This window comes from Stylophora pistillata, chromosome 7, assembly GCF_964205215.1.
Source record: "Stylophora pistillata chromosome 7, jaStyPist1.2, whole genome shotgun sequence".
Lineage (NCBI taxonomy): Eukaryota > Metazoa > Cnidaria > Anthozoa > Scleractinia > Pocilloporidae > Stylophora > Stylophora pistillata.
Window position 1 is genome coordinate 30,986,814 of NC_142525.1, and position 18,670 is coordinate 31,005,483.

The following is an 18,670-nucleotide window of genomic DNA, read 5'->3' on the forward strand; positions in this document are numbered from 1 at the left end:
CTCACCATATTCAGTGTAGATTATGGTATATTGGCTCATATACCATAATGGCTAAGCCAATAAAAAGTCTTGAATTGTATTATCCAATGATCCATTTTTTAATAATACGATATATTTCACATATCCTGTGTAGCACACAGGAAAGACAGCAGAGAAAAAGAGGGAACGTTCCTTAATCACTCAATTTGGTCGGTTAATTACCTGCGCTTTAAGATTGTCACCCTCGTTGTTGTGCTCAAATACAGCATTGTAAAGGTCTGTTACTATCAAAATCGAAAAATTGCCATAAATTGCATTGGGGAGAGTAATAGGTAGTTTTCGCTTGTAGCTTGCACCAACAGACAGTGTACCATGATGGTAAAATGTGCCAAGGATCCAGTCAGACCAGTCTGTACAGGAAAAAAAAAAGGAATTCTAGAGTTATTTTGATTCTACAGTTTTGAAATTTTCTTTTTCAAGAGTTTAAAATCATTGCAAAGCATGAGCTGAATAATACAGAAACTTTATATTCTCTCTCTTGTTAAGGGCACTCTAAAAAGGAGAACATGTAAATAAGTTTGAAGGAAGACACTAACCTCGTTTGTCATCCTTAGACAGGTAAACTCTATCATACCATGCATCATGGGCAGTTACACCCATTCCAAAGTTTTTCACGGTCCACGTTATCTTGATGGCTTTACCTTTAGGAAAGCAAAGAATTATCTAAGCTTTGATTACTTCTTTTGTAGGCCGCGCATATACGTGACAGTAGCTTACATTTAGATTATAACACACTTATATGTGTGCGCAGCTGTGGAATGGATTACCTACAAGTGTAAAACTGGCCAATGATATCAACCTTTTTAAGAAGCTATTGAGAACATTGAAACTTTAGCTGCTTCTCAATTTTATACTTGAATTTAAGTGACTCTCAATTTCATTGTACAAACTTAATTTTTAATCTTAATTTTAAATTATTTAAGCTATTGCTTCACCATTTTATACCTGTATTTAAGTGACTTTGAATTTTACTGTACAAACTTAAATTTTAATATTTATTGTTAGTTATTTTAATTTCTAATCAATTAGGTTTTGACAGTATGTATTAGGTTTTTTAGATTCTTAATCTTAGAGGCACGTACGTATTTTGAATGAGCTCTATGAACTCCTTGACGCTACGTGGGTAAATAAAGTATTGATTGATATTGATTGATTGATTGATTGATTGATTGAACAACAGGTCAAATTAACAGTAATTGATAATTTACTCAGAAGTTATCAACTATTGTGAGAGGGTTTCTTACCTGAGAGCGCTGGACTTGGGAGCACAATTTTATCAATTTTCAGGTTAGGAGGGGGAGTGAGTGACACGTGTACCGGGCTGTTACCCAACAATACATCGTTTGCACGATTGATATCGCTTATCTGTAACAAAAGGAAATTTGATTTATGATCCATTAATATTCATTTCAATACCAATTTGCGTCTTTTATAGAAGGAAGGAACGATTTAAGATAATATTTTGCATATCGTTAAATAAGTAAATATTGTTAGTACTTACTCTGTTGTACCTATCCGTTTCAACAAAAACATAAAACACTCCGAACTCGTCAACTTGTAGTTGAACTGTTCCCTTTGCAGTATAGCCATCATTTTGAAACAGAATCTCTCTACGTCGGACAGTTGTTGCAAGCCTGAAATAGAAATGTGGAGGTTGTTCTTAGTTTCAGATAGCGAGATGGGTAACCTTGAGAACGAAAGAATATAACTGCAACGATGACGATAACGAATAGGAGATATATGAAATAAAGGTAACGATGGCATTGGCCGCGTGGTAATGGTAACGATAATGATATTGATTACCTGCAAGATCACGAAAGTATAAGTTGATCATACGCGATATTACAAGAATGATTTGCCAAGAAAAACAGTGAAGTAATACTACTTTCTTGTTTTATTGCAGGTCAAGCGTTTGAAACTCATATCAACAGTTGTCTTTTTTATCAGTCGTTATAATAACTCTGGTTTCTTTAGACAATTTAATTTAAGAACAACAAAACCAGTATTCAAAACCAACCTTGCATTTCGAAAGTCAGTACTTTTTCCAATGTACACGCTATCATACCACGTTGTCAAAGCATTTCCCACCTTACCAATATTTCGGACGATCCACGACACTTCGAACTTCAGACCAGAAAAAGCGTTTGGAGGTGCTATGACCTTCTCTACTTTAAAATCCGGAAAAGCCCTGGTTTGGAATCCCCAAATGGGACTGGGTATCAGTGCACCTGAACTCAGAACATATTCAATTCTCCACAGCATCCTAGTGTCGGCGGGGTAGCCTGGGTAAGAGGGAGTATATCTTCGATAATAAGTCCTGAAATAAGACAATCAAATTGGTCATGAGCTACAGAAATTGGAAAATGATTTATGTTTCAGTTTCTTTAGAAACTTTCAGCCCTTGTATCTCAGTTAGTCGAGCTATGGTCGTTGAAAAACTCAGAGGCTCAAAATTTGTTTCTTTTTAAAAGAACGATACTGAAAAAATGAATAAATAAATAAAATGGTTTGTTTATTTATCGACATACCGAGAAGTTGGTGATGCAGGCTTTGTAGAGCCGTACCGCCAAAGGTAGACATTGTACCTAGTAGATCCCGGATACTGAGGCCACTCAAGCGACTCTCTCAGTGCCACATTAACTTGTCCATTTTTGGGATAGTCCGGCGACTGAAGAGCTAAGATCCGAATCTGTTGGATAACAGATACTTGCCTCCCACAGTCATCTGCAATAGTCCATGTTCTCTTGAAAGTCCTGGCGCATAGAATTGTGGGAACAGAATCGACGTACGTTATCGTGATTGGCCGGTTGCACGGATGAGTGACATTGATGGCATCGCGCATGTCTTGCTGTTGTTCGTCAAAGCTTCCGCAAGCAATGGTGACATTGCCTTGATAACTTACTGTCGGTGGCTTGAGGTTGATGAGATTGATTCCCTGTATTTTCGAGGCACTGTTGCCTGCTTGATCTGTTGCGGTCCATTTTCTTTGAAAGCTGCAGCTACTTCCAGGAAGATCTTGGTATGTTAATGTGATGTTCGATCCTTCGTTGTCGCTGACTGAAGGTTTGCCAAGGACTGATGGACTGAGATCTGATTTGCAATCCACTGTTTGAGAAGCCATGTTTGAGATAACTGGTGGTTGTAAATCTATTTGTGAAGGTTGAGATGAAAGGGATGAAAAAATGATGAAACCCGGATGGGCCAAAACGTCAAGTGGATCAAATTATGGATTGTCACTAGGATCTCTACAGAACTATGTCAATGATGCAGTTTTAAGATATACAGTAAATTGTGCGGCGAAAGAGACTACTGTTATTAGATTAAGATAATTTTAATTATTTTGTAAATGCGTAGCAGGAGGATTTTGACTATGAACGTTTTTCTTAAGTCACAATGCTTTCAGATAATTTTTATACTACATCTTAGTTTTCCATCAACATCCTCTCTAGTCCCCTCATCTTCCCCCCCTCCTACCCCGCTAATTTCGTTGTCACCAACTAACGTAGAAAGGTTTTTTTTTTCACTCTGAGAGGATTAACTCACCAACTGTCCACGTATAATTAGCCGGATTTCCCTGGTTCCCGACGTCATCTGTTCCTCGTACGTAAAAAATATAGGTCTGTCCGTTCTGTAGATTGCTGGCCGTGTATCTGTAGTTGTTGCACTGTGAATAAGCGGGACTAATACCTTGTTGATGTGCAGAGCATTCAAACGTACAGGTTTCTTTACAGTTAAAGCCGAAAGTAAATGGATTTTGATTGCTAAGAGACGCAGGCTTTGAAGTTATGACAACTGTTGGTGGTGTGCGGTCTGAAAAATAAAATTAAGAAAAAACAGCAAAGAATAAGAAGAAAGCATTGAATTTTCAATTCATGCATCGATCTTGAATTCCGGATTGAGATTTCTACTTTTGTTTCTTGTTGTGCGAGTCGCATAAGTTACTTTGAAATATTAATCTGTATCACATTCTCTTAGAGATCTCTCAATCATGAGGTTGCTTCACTGGTTTTGAACACAGTTATGACATTCAAAAAATAATAACAGACCTTCCATAATCAAATCACTTGGCTGCCATAACTATTACTTCAGCATCTTATTCAGGTTTTTTTTTTCTCCATTTCAAAAGAATTAACAAAAGTTTCAACATATCTACTAACCTTGAGTTTTCCTCCAATTCCGTTTGGTGGACATACATTATTTCAGTATCCTATTCAAGTTTTAATCTCCATTTCGTTATTTTTAATAACACGAGTCTCCATTCTCGACATACCTACAAACCATGAGTGTCTGGCAGGCGGCGCCGAGTTTCCTGCCAAATCCGTTAACTGAACATAAATGCTATAGAAGCCTTCGGCTAGATTGCTTCCAGTCCACGACCAATTGCACGGCTGACCTAAGATCTGGGAAGGAGTTTGCACCGTGCATTGAGCTGTAACATTTTCGTTTGCTGTCCAAGTGATTTGGAAGTCGCCTCCAGAACGAGATGGAGTATTGATAAATGTTAAGACTGGTGGCGTGATATCCTCTGTTGAAAAAAAAAAGTATAAAGTTGCTGCTGATGATGATATTGCAATAATTATAAGAAATATCAGTAATAATAACGTACTTATTTTTATCCTCCAGGTGTAAGGATCTGTGATCGCAGGCGATTCAGCACCACAGCGGATAACACCTTTAGCCACACCTGTAAAGGAAGCAAAAAATATTTCAAAAATTATAAGATTAATTGAAATGACGATTGCGTTGACTTCAGGCTTAAGTCAAAACCACTTGGTTTTTTTTTGGTGGCTTCCATTTTCCTACAACAACTGTTCTGAGGACGGAGTTCTTAGATCATGGAACGATTGGTGGCAATTTTTCTCCCTCAGAGGTACAGTTATCGAAATGATATTTTAAGCAAAGTATCGGAGAAAGTTGTAAAGAGGTGATTTCATTGGGTGATTTCATTGGATGATTTCATTGGGTGATTTCATTGAATATGATGATATATCCAGCATCCTTACCATGATCCATTGTTAAATAGTAACTCTCTTTCTCTGTAAAAGTCATTGTGGTCGTGAACTGAATAGTCCGCCCCAGACTCCCAACTGGGTACAACACCCCGGCGGTAATGGCCACGTCAACACTGAACACAACTGTGCCGTCAGATCGATGGATCCGGATGTAGCTGCTTCGTGTAGGACGCACGAACTGTAATGAACATTTTGAAAGGGTCAAGTTACATTTCAACATGAAATACCAAAGGCCCCATAAATTTCAGTCGGTGCCCTATTCTATTTCAATTATTATGAAACTAACCTCCCTCAGATAATACTTCAAGATACCTGTTTGTCCAAAGTGATGGTCCATCGTTTTGTGTCGGGAAGAACTTCCCCTTGCGGCGAGAGACTAACGAATTGCGGAGGCGCAACTGGCAATAGAGAAAAGTAGGTATGTAAGGCGTACAAACATGGTGATTTATTATCTGATCCTAGAAATAAAACTTTCAACCGTCGTCCCAATTTGGAACCTCACTGGGACCACGCAAACTGCAGTGGAACCATTTTCCCCGTGAAAAAAGTAATTTCGAAGCCTGGGCTGTAGCCAGATTTCAGGACAAGACGAGGCAAGTTTCGAGCGCCGAAGGCGCAAGCCGCTAGAGGGGTGTGGGGACATGCCCCCCCAGAAAACTTCGAAATCTAGAGGTTTAGAAATGCTCTTTTAAGGATTTTCCGTGGCATTTTTTCTTCAGAAAAGTCAATCTTTAAGAAAAAAATGAAAAAAGGCCAAAATTAAGACGAGGCAGTTGCCTCGTCTTGCCTCATGCTGGCTACGGCCCTGTTCGAAGCCAGTCTCAGTGTCACGAAATGAATAAAGGACTCGATAGCCTGTTTCAAAAGAAGCGAGGGGTGATGACGGAAATGTCGGTAGGCCAATTAAGTTAATCGGGTAATTCCAGTAGGCCCATCATGATAATCGGGAAATTCAATTTGGCCGATCAGGTTAATCGGGAAATTCCAATAGGCCAATGAGATTAATCGGGAAATTCAAGTACGCTAGGCAGGTTGTTCGGGAAATTCCAGCAGGCCAATCAGGTTAATCAAGCTCACTGAATTAGAACTTAAGAGACCTGGACTTTCAAAACTGCTTTACTCCTAGTCACATAGATGAAATAAGATGACTTTTACCTCCAACAAGTAGATTGACGCATCTCTGTTCAGTTGTTCCCCTAGACACAACATTGAAATACAATTGATTTCTAACATTCTACAAGTCACTTAAAATTGCTTGACTTTTCTTCTTGTAAGTATACAAGGAATGTGTAAACAACAGTATGGAAAACTTGCATTCTGGTGCTAGGGGGTAAAGGGTGAAATCTTGTGTATTTCTTCTAATAATATGTACACTGTTTTCTGTTTAACTCTAAATACAAAACAAATAGACCAATTATATGAATACCCAGAATCCTCCAATCCTGTGAAACAAAATAGTTTGGTCTCTATCTCTGATGACTTCGGTGTCCAGGTAACATTAACGTAGTATTCCTGTGGTGCATACTGAGCCACAGGAGACTTGATGAATCCCTGAGGACTGTTAGTAGTGACTTCCACAATTCTGGAGAAAGGGATGAGAAGTTTGTAAGAAAACTTTCACCTAAGTTGACAATTAAGAATCAGCCAAGGCCCTAAACAAAGCCGCAAAGGCCATTACCTAAGGCCAAGAAAAAGCTACACTTTTTTTTTCTTCTCACGTAATGTAATAATGTATTTCCTCAAATAAGGACCCGGGCGCTTATTTAAAACTTTTGTTTAAAAGAAAGCACCTATTAGAAGTAGAGCACTTAATCGAGGGGGGCGCTGATCGAGGAACTATTAACCTGTACTGGCTCCGCTGTAGTTGAAGTTTAAAAAGTTATGAAGGAAGTGGCGATAGAAACAGGTTTTTCTTCTTTCAGTACTATTGAAGAAAGTGAGAGTGAGAAGGGGAGGTGGCGCTTGTTTGATACAATGGCTTAGGGGGTGGGGACTTATCAGAACGTGGGCGCTTATTTGAAGAAGTATAGTGCAACAATCATAGCGGGGAAAATTATTGAGGTGATACTACAAAGTAAGGATCGAAATCGAGTGCTCTCTGAGCCGCGTTCCGGGCTTTCTGATGTATTACCACAGTTAAGTATAGTCATGTGGTCATTGCATCTTGTCCCCGAACAATTAAGTTCAGAATCTTTCACTGATTGAAATGACGGATTGAATTTTTTGATTGAATAAGACTCTATGGGTGTATAGAGCCTTAACATAGATTGCATTTACTCACAAATACATCTTAGCTCTGCTTCCACGATCGTTGCACATAATTCATAAACAAATGAACTGCACCTTTTTGACAGTCCACCGGCTCGCACGATGATGCGATCAAAGTATGTTCCCCCAGGTGGGATGCCAATGCACGATCCCTCGGCTCGCGTGTATTCTGGGAACTCCGGGCGTTCATCACACGCTTCATTCGAGTTGAACACGTACACCAAGAACTGCAATGGGATACTACTCAATGGCTGCGAGTCTGTTGGTGAGGCAAAATCTTCGATCATGGCAGCAACGGCGTAAAAGCCCACGTATTCCGTTGCGCTGTATGTGATTCTGCACTCGCGCTGTATCGACATAAACAGGAAATGTGTCAAAGGAAAAGGTGCAAAATATAAGAAAGAATGGGTAACCGTATGTTAACCAAGGGAGAGGCTACATTTTTCTAAGGGCACTGCTTCCCGATATGCGAAAATATCCTTTGTTTTTTGTAACGCCTGGATTTCCAGCTCCATTTTGTGGGAGATTATAAATTGTCCTAATGCTATAACTGATACTACTGAGATTGGACACAAGGAGAGGCTTAAAGGCTTAATAAAATGATCACACAAAAGCTTTTTTGAAGAAGGGATATGATGATGGTTTTTTGGCGTACATGATACATTTGTGCGTTTGGTAACCCGTTTCCTGCACATATTCCACCACATTCTCCAGCGTTACTCTTCGCCCAACGGCATCGCACCTCGTCTTTGTCATCGTCGGACACTTGACAACAAAAATGTAAAATATAGTTTTAGCATTGGAGAAGATGTAAGTAAAAAAACAATGATGTTTTGAAAAGTATCATGCATAACAAGATAAGAAATCATAATGAAAACCAGGGTTTCACAAAACGAACAAAAAAGGGATGGCTATAGAAAAAAAAAAGAGGAAAATCGAGAACAAGAAAAACAAGAGAAGAAGTTGAAAAAGAACAAAGATAGAATGACAAAACAACATCAAGGTAAAAAAGAGGGGAGTTGTGACTGGGGTAAGAAAACTTGTTGAACTTGCATTTGAGATTCTCTGAGGTATATATACCTGGAATAGCAATAGAATGGTTACAGCCGTATTTTAAACGAACAATTGGTGTCATTGTCGCCACTGGCGACGTATTTAAACGTCCAGTGTCATTTCTTCGAGTGAGGTTAACGTACATTCGAAGTTCCCATGAAGCCCCTGATGCATGCACCAAAGCAATCCAGTTCACACCTGTGTAGCTGCAAAAAAATGATTTTCTATATCTAGATTGCAATTTTGTTTGTAATTTTGGTTCAACTTCGCTCTGATTGGTCTACATAATTAGCGCTTTCCTACAAACCAGTCAAGTGCATTTATGTTTTCTCGCCCTTCCAGAAGTTTACTTGATTCCTCATTGGCTCCTTTGATTTTTACCTCTGTTCTGATCGGGTGCTAACGATAATTAATTTGTTTTAGATTCCACGACATTCAATCGGAATGCACTCTGATCAGTATCTGATTCTGTATTTGGTAAACTCCTGACAATTCGTCCTCCCCCCTCCTCCCTTCCATCAAGCAGCGCCCCTCCCCTCTTTGAACCCCCCCCGTCTTGCACTTCAAGTTTTTAATAACCGCCTCCCTCACTGATTAATCTGGACCCGGAAAAGCTCCTCAGGTCTCCCCGATAATAAATTTAATGTATAATGATAACAAACCTGACTTCATAAAAGCGAGATGGTGTGACTGGAAACGTATATTCAAAGCTGTTAGTGCCAGTTGTCCAGTCCTCATTCACACTGAAATCCGAGCATTTAAAGTATAGCACCCCGACGCTGCCGTAGCAGCCAGATGTGCACATTAAGTCATGATTGATGCCGATCAGCTGACCGGAATCTATTGTATTTTGGTTACAGAATGTGGACCCAGAGTACGATCTTCGCCAACCAATCCGGAATGTTATTATTACCTGAAAATGGAAATAATTGCTACAACATTTGTTTAAAACATGCCTACTGGTTGGCTCAGTTGGTTTAGCGCCGGAGTGTTCGGGGTTCGTTCAGGGGCGCGGGTACAAGCCCCAGGCCAAAGCAACTTTAGTGTCTTACAAGAACTGGGAAAAATGTTTTGCATTTGAGATAACATCTACAAATGACCTAGCATTCTGAGAAGTAACGGTGGCCCCCTAAACCCTAAACGGCTGAAAAGTTATTATTTTTTAAGTTATGCAAATTAGGACATAAGCCATCCCTTAAAATGCTCCATGGCCCGAGTCATTCCTGGGTAAATTTATGAGAAATCGCCCCTCCCCTACTTATACAAAGAAAGCTTATCTCCGTTGTTACGTGTTCTTATCAGCATGGAAATCGCTGGGAAGTTTCTCCTCGTGTATGTGTCGTTGATACAAGTAATCAGTACAAAATGCACACATTTTCGAGGCGGATCAATCACGTACAAGCCTTTGAACTCAAGCAAACCCGAAAGCACCACGGTAAGCTGGTTGGGCTCCAAAATGAATTACAATATTTGTGCAGGGAGTTTCCGCTCAGCAACAAGATATGAAATTACTGTTTTGTTCCTTAAATCCTCACCATCCAGGCTAACTTAAAGGGGGATACAGAAACATTTCCAGGTCGTAACAAACGGATCGGCCGTTTAGAGCTCTGCGCCTTAGATCGATTGAAGCTCCTTGCCCACTTACACATGTTCAACCACAACTTGAAGTAACTATACCACGAGAAAACATACGTCAAGCACAAGTAAAAGGAAACATTTCGATCCTTGAATTTGTGTTTGCCTTTGTGTTTATGGCTTCGTCGAGCCTGTTTTCATAATGAAATAAGAGTTGTCCTTCATCAGCTTGTACTTGCGTCGCTAATGAAAACCACTCAGGCTTAACGAAAGCTTAGTGACAGTCAAACCAAGTGAAGTCTAGATTACCCCTCAAGATTACTCGTCATGGTTCTGAAATAAAATTGTTAAAAAAATAATTCAAAATTTATCTGTCTCCCTTACAAGTGGTAAGTATGTTGTTATTTCGGTAATAAAATTTTCTGGTTCACTTCAAAAGAAGATATTGGGCGTGTGATCACACTGAATTATTGCAATGAACAGATATGCTCTTTGTGTTTCGCTTGCTGTCTGCTACTTCCCCTCCCGGACTACGAGTAGTTCTTCAGTCCATTTCGGCTGAGTCTGTCGCGCGAAAAATCAGTGAAAAACTGTAGTCTTAAAAACGACTATTGGGTTAAATAATCAAATAATCAATTCATTAATGTAGTGCGTGAGCGGTACGCTTCACTTCGTTTGACTGTAAAAAGTTTTCCTCCAATATTCGACTGACCATTTAAACACCAACACGGAAATAACCGACCTATATAGAAAAAGACCGGAAAATAATTGCTCATCGAAAAGATCTGTTTTCAGTTGGGCTGGCCACCACGTAAAGCTGTCTGTCACATTAACTAAAATAAACAATTTCAGGGCATCTAGTAAAACATCGACTGGATTGGATTAGTAAAGCATGGATTAGTAAAATTAACGCTAAATAGGGCGAGTTACATTTTATCTTACTTTTAGTAGTATTTTTTTACTCTTACTTTTCAACCAAACTATTTCGCACAAAATAGACATCACCCGCAGGCGGTTTCAATCGAAATCAACATTCCTTTACCATTGTTTTATTTGCGTAGTCGTGTACGGTTACTCAAGCGCCACGTTATAGTCGCTTTTGGTTTTTTGTCAGCACAGTTCATTTCACAACTGTCAGTTTCCACGAAAAAAAAACAATGGTAAAGGAATGTTTTTTTCGATTGAAACTGCCTGCGGGTGGGCAAAGATAATATCAGTACTTAAAGTGCACCTACACCCAAAAAATTTTTTTCGCTTAACGAAGTAAGCTTATTTTTTTGAGTATTTCTGCGCAAAAATTTTTTTATTTGCTCAAATCTTCAATTTTCTATGCCCAGTCAAAATACAGAAAATCGGCCGCCATCTTGCCCCACGACCGAGTTTAAAGAGGAATGGCTCTAGTGGGTAATGTGACGTCAAATCGAGAACACGAAAGTCTGCATTTCACACATTTTCACTTGTCTGGGAAGGTTGTAGTCGATAATTGTCCGAAAATATGCCGACTAAGTGTGTTGTAGAAGGATGTAGCAACGTGCGAAATTTGCAAGACGGTATCGCGCTTCATACATTCTTCATACAACACACCTAGTCGGCATATTTCGGACAATATCGACTACAATCTTCCCAAACAAGTGAAAATGTGTGAGATGCAGACTTTCGTGTTCTCGATTTGACGTCACATTACCCGCTAGAGCCATTCTTCTTTAAACTCGGTCGTGGGGCAAGATGGCGGCCGATTTTCCGTATTTTGACTGGGCATAGAAAATTAAAGATTTGAGCAAATTAAAAAATTTTTGCACAGAAATACTCCAAAAAATAAGCTTATTTCGTTAAGCGAAAAAAAATTTTGGGTCTAGGTGCACTTTAAATGAACTGTCTATTTTGTGCGAAACAATTTGGTTGAAAAGTAAGAGTAAAAAAGTAAGATAAAATACTACTAAAAGTAAGATAAAATGTAACTCGCCCTATTTTAGCGTTCATTTTACCAATCCATGTTTTACTAATCCATGTTTTACTAATCCAATCCATATTTTACTAATCCAATCCATGTTTTACTAATCCAATCCAGTCCATATTTTACTAGATGCCCAATTTCAGAAGGTCATGTCTCTAGTAACTTGAGTCGCACTAATTCGCAATGTTACCATTTACTGCTGAGCAAATGTTTCTCTTGTCATGGTTACGATTTCACACTTTGGTCTTTCCTCTTCTAGACATCACGGAATCCTCAGTTTCTCGTGGAGTTCGCTCCTCTAGTTAAAATGGTCGTTGTCTTTTTGATGAAATTGTTTTAGGTTATCTCTCGAAAAATAAAATAGCAATGCTGTTTTTGTCCAAATTTACTTACTGTCTGGCAGAAAGGAGCAAATGTGAACAGATTGCGGAATACACAGTTAGATCTGGGAGTTAGACCATGCAATGTGTGAGCACTGTATTTGAAATTTAAAAGAATTTATGTCATTGAATTTCAATTTTTTTATCGTCTTCTGAAGGCTCAAAAAGTCACTGCAACTCTTTCTTGAGCAAGTGTTTGAGTTCAAAGTCTTTTTCCAAAACTTTTTAAATGAAAAATTGTATGTGTCACATCAAAACATTCCTTTCACAACGGACTTGGCAAACATGTAAACCAGTTGAGGGAAATGTAATTATTTGTATATTCGCCTACCATTATTTTAACGCGTATACTTCTATTTGTTTTTTTCTGTTGTCTCCCTAAATAATCACTTTTTCCTGTGACAAAGGTGATTGCTTAGTAGATGACAGCCTTTCTTTTTTTATTGAAACTAATCACGTGATGAGCAGCCAAGTATGTGACGTCATAGTATTAAAGTCGGTGCAATATCACCGATAAAGGCCCGTTCCGCCGAAAATATCGGTATTGTATTTTGATTCGAAAAAGTGGTATGTGGTATCGACCCACCATCTCTACAGTTCCCTGACCCCCCACGAAATAAAAACGCGGGAAATCAAGCTGCAAAACCTTGCACCGAAATAATTTGCGAGGGTGCCGTTTTGCTCAATAGGAAAAATGACAGTACAATAAACAAAATACAGACTACAACGCCGGGTTCTTAGTGCCCCATTCTTTACGATAATTGTGTGAGATTTTAGACTTCCTCTGCTGATCATAACTAAATTGCTTTTGTTGTGTATGTTTGGCATTCTTAAGTTCAAAGGAAGCATGTTTCTACAGAAAAAACGGTAAAAATTCATGTAGGGTCTTAAGAAAAAGGCCATACCTTAACATATGTGAGATAATTAATTGATATTGATTAATTGAGACTGATGGGGGGATATTCTATTTGGTAGCTGTACAAGGTCTATAAGGATGGAAAGGAAAAAGCAGACAGCAAGCGAAACGCAAAGAGCATATCTCTTCATTGCAATATTTCAGTGTGATCACTAGCTCAATATTTGCTTTTGAAGAGCAACCGAAATGTTATCACCGAAATAACAAACATACTTCACCAGGCCACTTGTAAGGGACCGAAATACATTTTGAATTATGTGAAGTGAATCACGTCAGGCTCACGAGAACTTTCGAGGAATACGTGTTAGTAACATAGCTGGGCTGCGTGTTTGTTTGGTTTCCTTTTTGAACATAATGGTGGCATAATCGCCGAGGTTTTTTTTTAAATTTTCGATATCAGAACCATGATGAGGTACATGTTTAAAATAAGTGTGCTGTAATTGGAAAGTGGTGTAGTCAGATGAAGATACATTATTAGTTAGAAGCTCTAAGCGCATCGATAGGGGACTTTCATAGATAACTACCTCAGAAGAATAAGGAAATTTCTCTTTCTAAAACCGGGCATTAGCCTCTCCAACTTTGTGTGGCTTTCGTTCTTACTTTGCTTATTACTTGGATAATATTTCACCTCTGAGCAGTTTCATACTGCTCTCTCCCTCAAAGCTTGCGAGGTGAGAAAAGTTGGTAGTTTCTAGGAAAACTGTTCGGTGTGCTGCCGTATCAAGACTTCCATAAGCTAGGTGATATCGATAAATTCACTGCTGGAGCAAAGATCTGCGAGAAAAGCTGCGAAGTTCCGAACATTTTCCACTTCTACTCGATGTCATTACTTGGCAAACTAGCCTTGCACGTGTCTGAAGTCATCGAAGTTTCTTTCCCTCAAAATTTGGGAAGGCGGCGAATAAGCCATGCACATTTAATAAGCATGTAATTCAAATAACGCTTATACTTTTAAGCTTGAATACTTTCTAGTTTCTGAGAAAAAAGGGGTCATGATTCGCCCCGAGTTATTTTATGACCAGATCGTTTTATCCCAAAGTTATGATAATAGGCTGTCAGGAAATGCTCTATTTATTGCCGGACTCAAGTTATTTGGTTTCTTCTCCTAAGATTTGGAAATACGTTAAGCCAACAATGTTATAAACATAGTTGATTACTTTGGATATATCAACAAAGTTGAAATGGTAAATTGGCCACCGTAACGATTACAAAAGCTGACGTTTCGAGCGTTAGCCCTTCGTCGGAGCGAATGGCTAACGCTCGAAACGTCAGCTTTTGTAATCGTTACGGTGGCCAATTTACCATTTCAACTTTGTTGATGTATCCAAATTATTTCTTTACCCCACCGACGCAGCCCCAAACAGTTTCTTTAGAAACTATCAGCCTTTATAGTTGATTACTGTTCGCTGACGAAAACCTTTATTCAAGTATTACTAATATTTAAAATTCCGAGAAGGAGTCAATATTCGCCTCCGAGTTACTCCACCACCAGATCGTTTCGTTTCAAAGTTAAGATGGCAGACACTCAGGAAATACTTTTCAAACTGACTCAAGTAATTTGGTTTCTTCCCCTTAGATTTGAAAATACGGTAAGTGAGTTATGTTTCAGACAGTTTATTATTTACTGCTCGCTGACATGAACTTGTACGTCTCAAGTTAAGCTGGAGACAATATTTAAATTCCGAGAAGGAATCATAAATCGCCTTTGAGTTCCTTCATCAACTTTCAGATTGTTTCATTTCAAAGTTAAGTTAAAAGGCTCTAAAGAATTGCTGTATAAACTGACTCTACTTGAGTAATTTTTTTCTTTCCCTTAGATTTGGAAAGGTGAGTAGTGTTGCAGACGTATTTTACCTCTGTTCGCAGACACGAACCTGGTTTTAGCTGATGAACAATATCTAAATTCCGAGAAAAAAGGGGACATGATTCGCCAAGAGCTACTTTATTAGCAGATCGTTTCTTCCCAAAGTCAAGATGATAAGCTGTCAGGAAATGTTGCTTATACTAACTCAAGCAATTTGGTTTCTTCCCCTAAGATTTGGAAATACATTCAGTGAGTAATGTTATAAATATAGTTGATTATCGTTCGTTGACATGAACGATTCAACGATTCATTGCGGAGCATAAACTTTAATTCAATTCTGGGGAGGAATCACTTATGATTCGCCTCCGGTTTATTCACCATTAGATCGTTTCATTTCAAAGTTAAGATGGCAGCTCCTGAGGAAATACTTGGTGAACTTGCTCAAATAATTTGGTTTCTTCCTCTTAGATTTGGAAATACGGTAAGTGGGTAATGTTATAGACAGCTAATTATTTATTGCTCGCTGACACGAACCTATACAGTTAAAGCATGAACATATCAAAATTCCGAGAAGGAATCATAAATCACGTTCGAGTTACCGTCCTCACCAGATTGTTTTATTTCAAAGTTAGATGAAAGGCTCTGACGAAATTTCTTAGGGTTAGGGTTAGGTTAAAGTAAATTGTCTCCTTTCCTCTAGATTTGGAAATGTGAGTAACGTTGCAGACATACTTTACTTTTATTCGCAGACATGAAGTTGTCTTAAGCATGAAGAAGGCTAAAATTCCGAGAACTAAGGAGTCGTCAATCACCCACGAGTTACTTCATCACTCGGCAGATTGTTTCATTCTGAAGCTAAGATGAAAGCCTCTGGAGAATTGCCTTGTATAAATTGACGCAAGCAATTTGTCCTCTTTCCCTTGGATTTGGAAATGTGAGTAATTTTGCAGAGTTAGTTTACTATTGATCGCAGACATGATCATGCCTTTAAACGTGAACAACATATAAGTTCCGAGAAAAAGGGGTCAGATTCGCCACTGAGTCACCATGTCAGTAGATTGTTACATTCCCAAAATTAAGATGATAAGCACTGGGTAAATATTGTATATACTGACTAAAGTAATTTGGTTTCGATCCAACAAGAATATAAGGTAGTCACGGCAGTCAACTGTGACATTCGACTGTTTTTGTTCACATAGGAGGTTTTGTAAGGAAAAGCTGAATCTTACGACGCGAATTCTAGAAATGAGTTTATTTTTGGCGCGTGAACTAATAACAAACAACAAAGTGATGCTCTATGGTGACTAGACTGCAACTGAAAAAAAACTGCAGACAAAGAAGCCTGGGTAATTCAGGTTTCGTCATTGGGTAGTTGATGCTACTACCAACTGACCCTCCGAGCGGGAGGAAATTTGACTTTCCATATTTTTCAAAAACTCAACTGTTTGAGGATATTTCGCCTCGACGAGCAGGGTGGATTGATTTGGCTTTCAGAAAGCGTTCTCCTCCCTTAAATGACGAAATCTTATCAGATTTGTCATGAAGGTACGAATCATAGTGTGAGAGAAGTAGCAGATTGAAGAGCTGTGTACTTGGAACTCTTACCTTCATGCTTGCAGGATTGCTCGAGTTGAGGGGCTTGTAGGTAAATGAACCGCCTCGAAAATGAGTACATACTGTCTTATGTACGCACATAAGGAATACGAGCAAAAAGGCAAATCTTCCAGTGTGTTCCATGATCAAGCAGTTTACAAGGACATCTTTTGATGCGAGCAGCAAACGTGTGCTTGAAGTTGTGGACAAAGGAGTGGCTTTTTCTCAGAATTTGGATCAAGCTTATGCTTCGACATCACCGGATCATCTTGCAGACTTACTCAACTCTCAATGTGAGTACTGATTGGTCAAAACAAAAATAATTTATTAGATCTTTACCTGATTGGTTAGATGGCAAGAATTGAACCAATCAAATGTTGTTTCAGAGTTTCTTTCGTGACAGTTGTCGAACCTTCCACATAAACCAAATCACGAAAGTTTTGCGGGAGTTTTTGATATGGCGGGTTGGCGAGTTTTTATTTTTTTTTTCTTTTAAAGGGACAACTTTTAGCAGGTCAAGATGACCGAGATTTCGGTTGGGAACTAATTTTGCGATTTTCTTTTCCACTAACTAACCGCCTCCCAGGTAGCTCAATGGATAGAGCGCTGGACTGTTGTGCGGGAGGTCGAAGGTTCGAGCCCCGGCTGGACCAAAACTCAAGGTCTTAAAATAACTGAGAAGCTCTGATATGCTTCCTTTCTGTAACATCAAGGAATGGTTAGATATTCTAGTCTTCTCGGATAAGGACGAATAAACGGAGGTCCCGTCTGCTGCAGGGTTAGGGGTAGGAGACGTTAATTTCCCATGCACGAGTATACTGTGTGATGGATGTCCTCCCCGGGGTGGGTTGGGTGGTTGCTTACAGGGCAGTTCTGAAAACCACTTCTTATATGTGAACGATCCTTCGCAGTAAAGCACTATTTGAGCAATAGTGAAAATCAGACCTGAAAAAAAAAAAAAAAAAAAAATTTCAGGCCTGCACGGGATTCGAACCACTGACCTCTGCGATACTAGTGCAGCGCTCTACCAATTGAGCTAACAAGCCAACTGGGAGCAGGCCATCAAATTAATTCGACATAAACCCGTAGATGATAAATCAAACAACAACAAACATATGAAACATATGTATGAACTGCGGTTATGAGACGTATATGTGAACGATCAATTGGTAGAGCGCTGCACTAGTATCGCAGAGGTCAGTGGTTCGAATCCCGTGCAGGCCTGAAATTTTTTTTTTTTTCAGGTCTGATTTTCATTATTGCTCAAATAGTGCTTTACTGCGAAGGATCGTTCACATATACGTCTCATAACCGCAGTTCATACAAATGTTTCATATGTTTGTTGTTGTTTGATTTATCATCTACGGGTTTATGTCGAATTAATTTGATGGCCTGCTCCCAGTTGGCTTGTTAGCTCAATTGGTAGAGCGCTGCACTAGTATCGCAGAGGTCAGTGGTTCGAATCCCGTGCAGGCCTGAAATTTTTTTTCAGGTCTGATTTTCACTATTGCTCAAATAGTGCTTTACTGCGAAGGATCGTTCACATATACGTCTCATAACCGCAGTTCATACATATGTTTCATATGTTTGTTGTTGTTTAAAACCACTTCTGTGAGAACGCACCCTATCTAAAGATTATTATCTATCTAAACCAAATCATCCGACGAAGGGCTAACGCTTGAAACGTCAGCTTTTATAACTGTAACGGTGGCCAATTTACCATTTCAGCTTTGTTGATATATTCAAATAATAAGATTATCATTAAATCCATATGTAATTGTATTGATTTGGAGAAAGATAGTTTTCAGGTACACTTTTAAGCGAGGATTTACTGCTCCTTGCTGCCTTTCGTCTTCGGATCAAGTCGACTAGCTGCGTGTAAGGCGCATCTGGAACTTAGTGAAGGGGGTTTAGATAAATGTCTTCCGAAAGCTGGACAATCCTAGAGGGGGGTTAGAGGCATGCCCCTGCCAAGAATGTTGAATTAAAGGTCTTCAAAAATTGTATTTCCAGTGTTTTAAGTGGTAATTGTAGAAAAAAAAAAAAAAAAAAACTCAACAAATTGACAGTGGTTTA

At 39.0% G+C, this 18,670-nt stretch overlaps 1 protein-coding gene and 1 long non-coding RNA gene across 2 annotated transcripts in view; one reads left to right on the forward strand and one right to left on the reverse strand.

Annotated features, from left to right (window-relative positions):
* The window catches only part of LOC111330000 (uncharacterized), a 42,185-nt gene extending 25,447 nt beyond the window's left edge, over positions 1-16,738 (reverse strand). The window contains exons 1-18 of the mRNA XM_088727151.1: positions 16,607-16,738; positions 9,035-9,285; positions 8,400-8,578; positions 7,975-8,084; positions 7,395-7,666; positions 6,478-6,633; positions 6,207-6,247; positions 5,364-5,449; positions 5,043-5,229; positions 4,646-4,723; positions 4,310-4,564; positions 3,583-3,849; positions 2,568-3,186; positions 2,057-2,356; positions 1,541-1,673; positions 1,284-1,404; positions 576-680; positions 202-389 (exon numbers count right to left, since the gene is read on the reverse strand). Of these exons, the coding sequence (XP_088583277.1) occupies positions 202-389; positions 576-680; positions 1,284-1,404; positions 1,541-1,673; positions 2,057-2,356; positions 2,568-3,186; positions 3,583-3,849; positions 4,310-4,564; positions 4,646-4,723; positions 5,043-5,229; positions 5,364-5,449; positions 6,207-6,247; positions 6,478-6,633; positions 7,395-7,666; positions 7,975-8,084; positions 8,400-8,578; positions 9,035-9,285; positions 16,607-16,738 (3,480 nt within the window). The remainder of the gene's footprint in view (positions 1-201; positions 390-575; positions 681-1,283; positions 1,405-1,540; positions 1,674-2,056; positions 2,357-2,567; positions 3,187-3,582; positions 3,850-4,309; positions 4,565-4,645; positions 4,724-5,042; positions 5,230-5,363; positions 5,450-6,206; positions 6,248-6,477; positions 6,634-7,394; positions 7,667-7,974; positions 8,085-8,399; positions 8,579-9,034; positions 9,286-16,606) is intronic.
* Positions 14,644-16,746, forward strand: LOC148727436 (uncharacterized). The gene is made up of 3 exons (XR_015989424.1): positions 14,644-14,786; positions 15,015-15,935; positions 16,621-16,746. It is a non-coding gene; the product is annotated as an uncharacterized LOC148727436 (long non-coding RNA).
* The last annotated feature ends 1,924 nt before the right edge of the window (positions 16,747-18,670 follow it).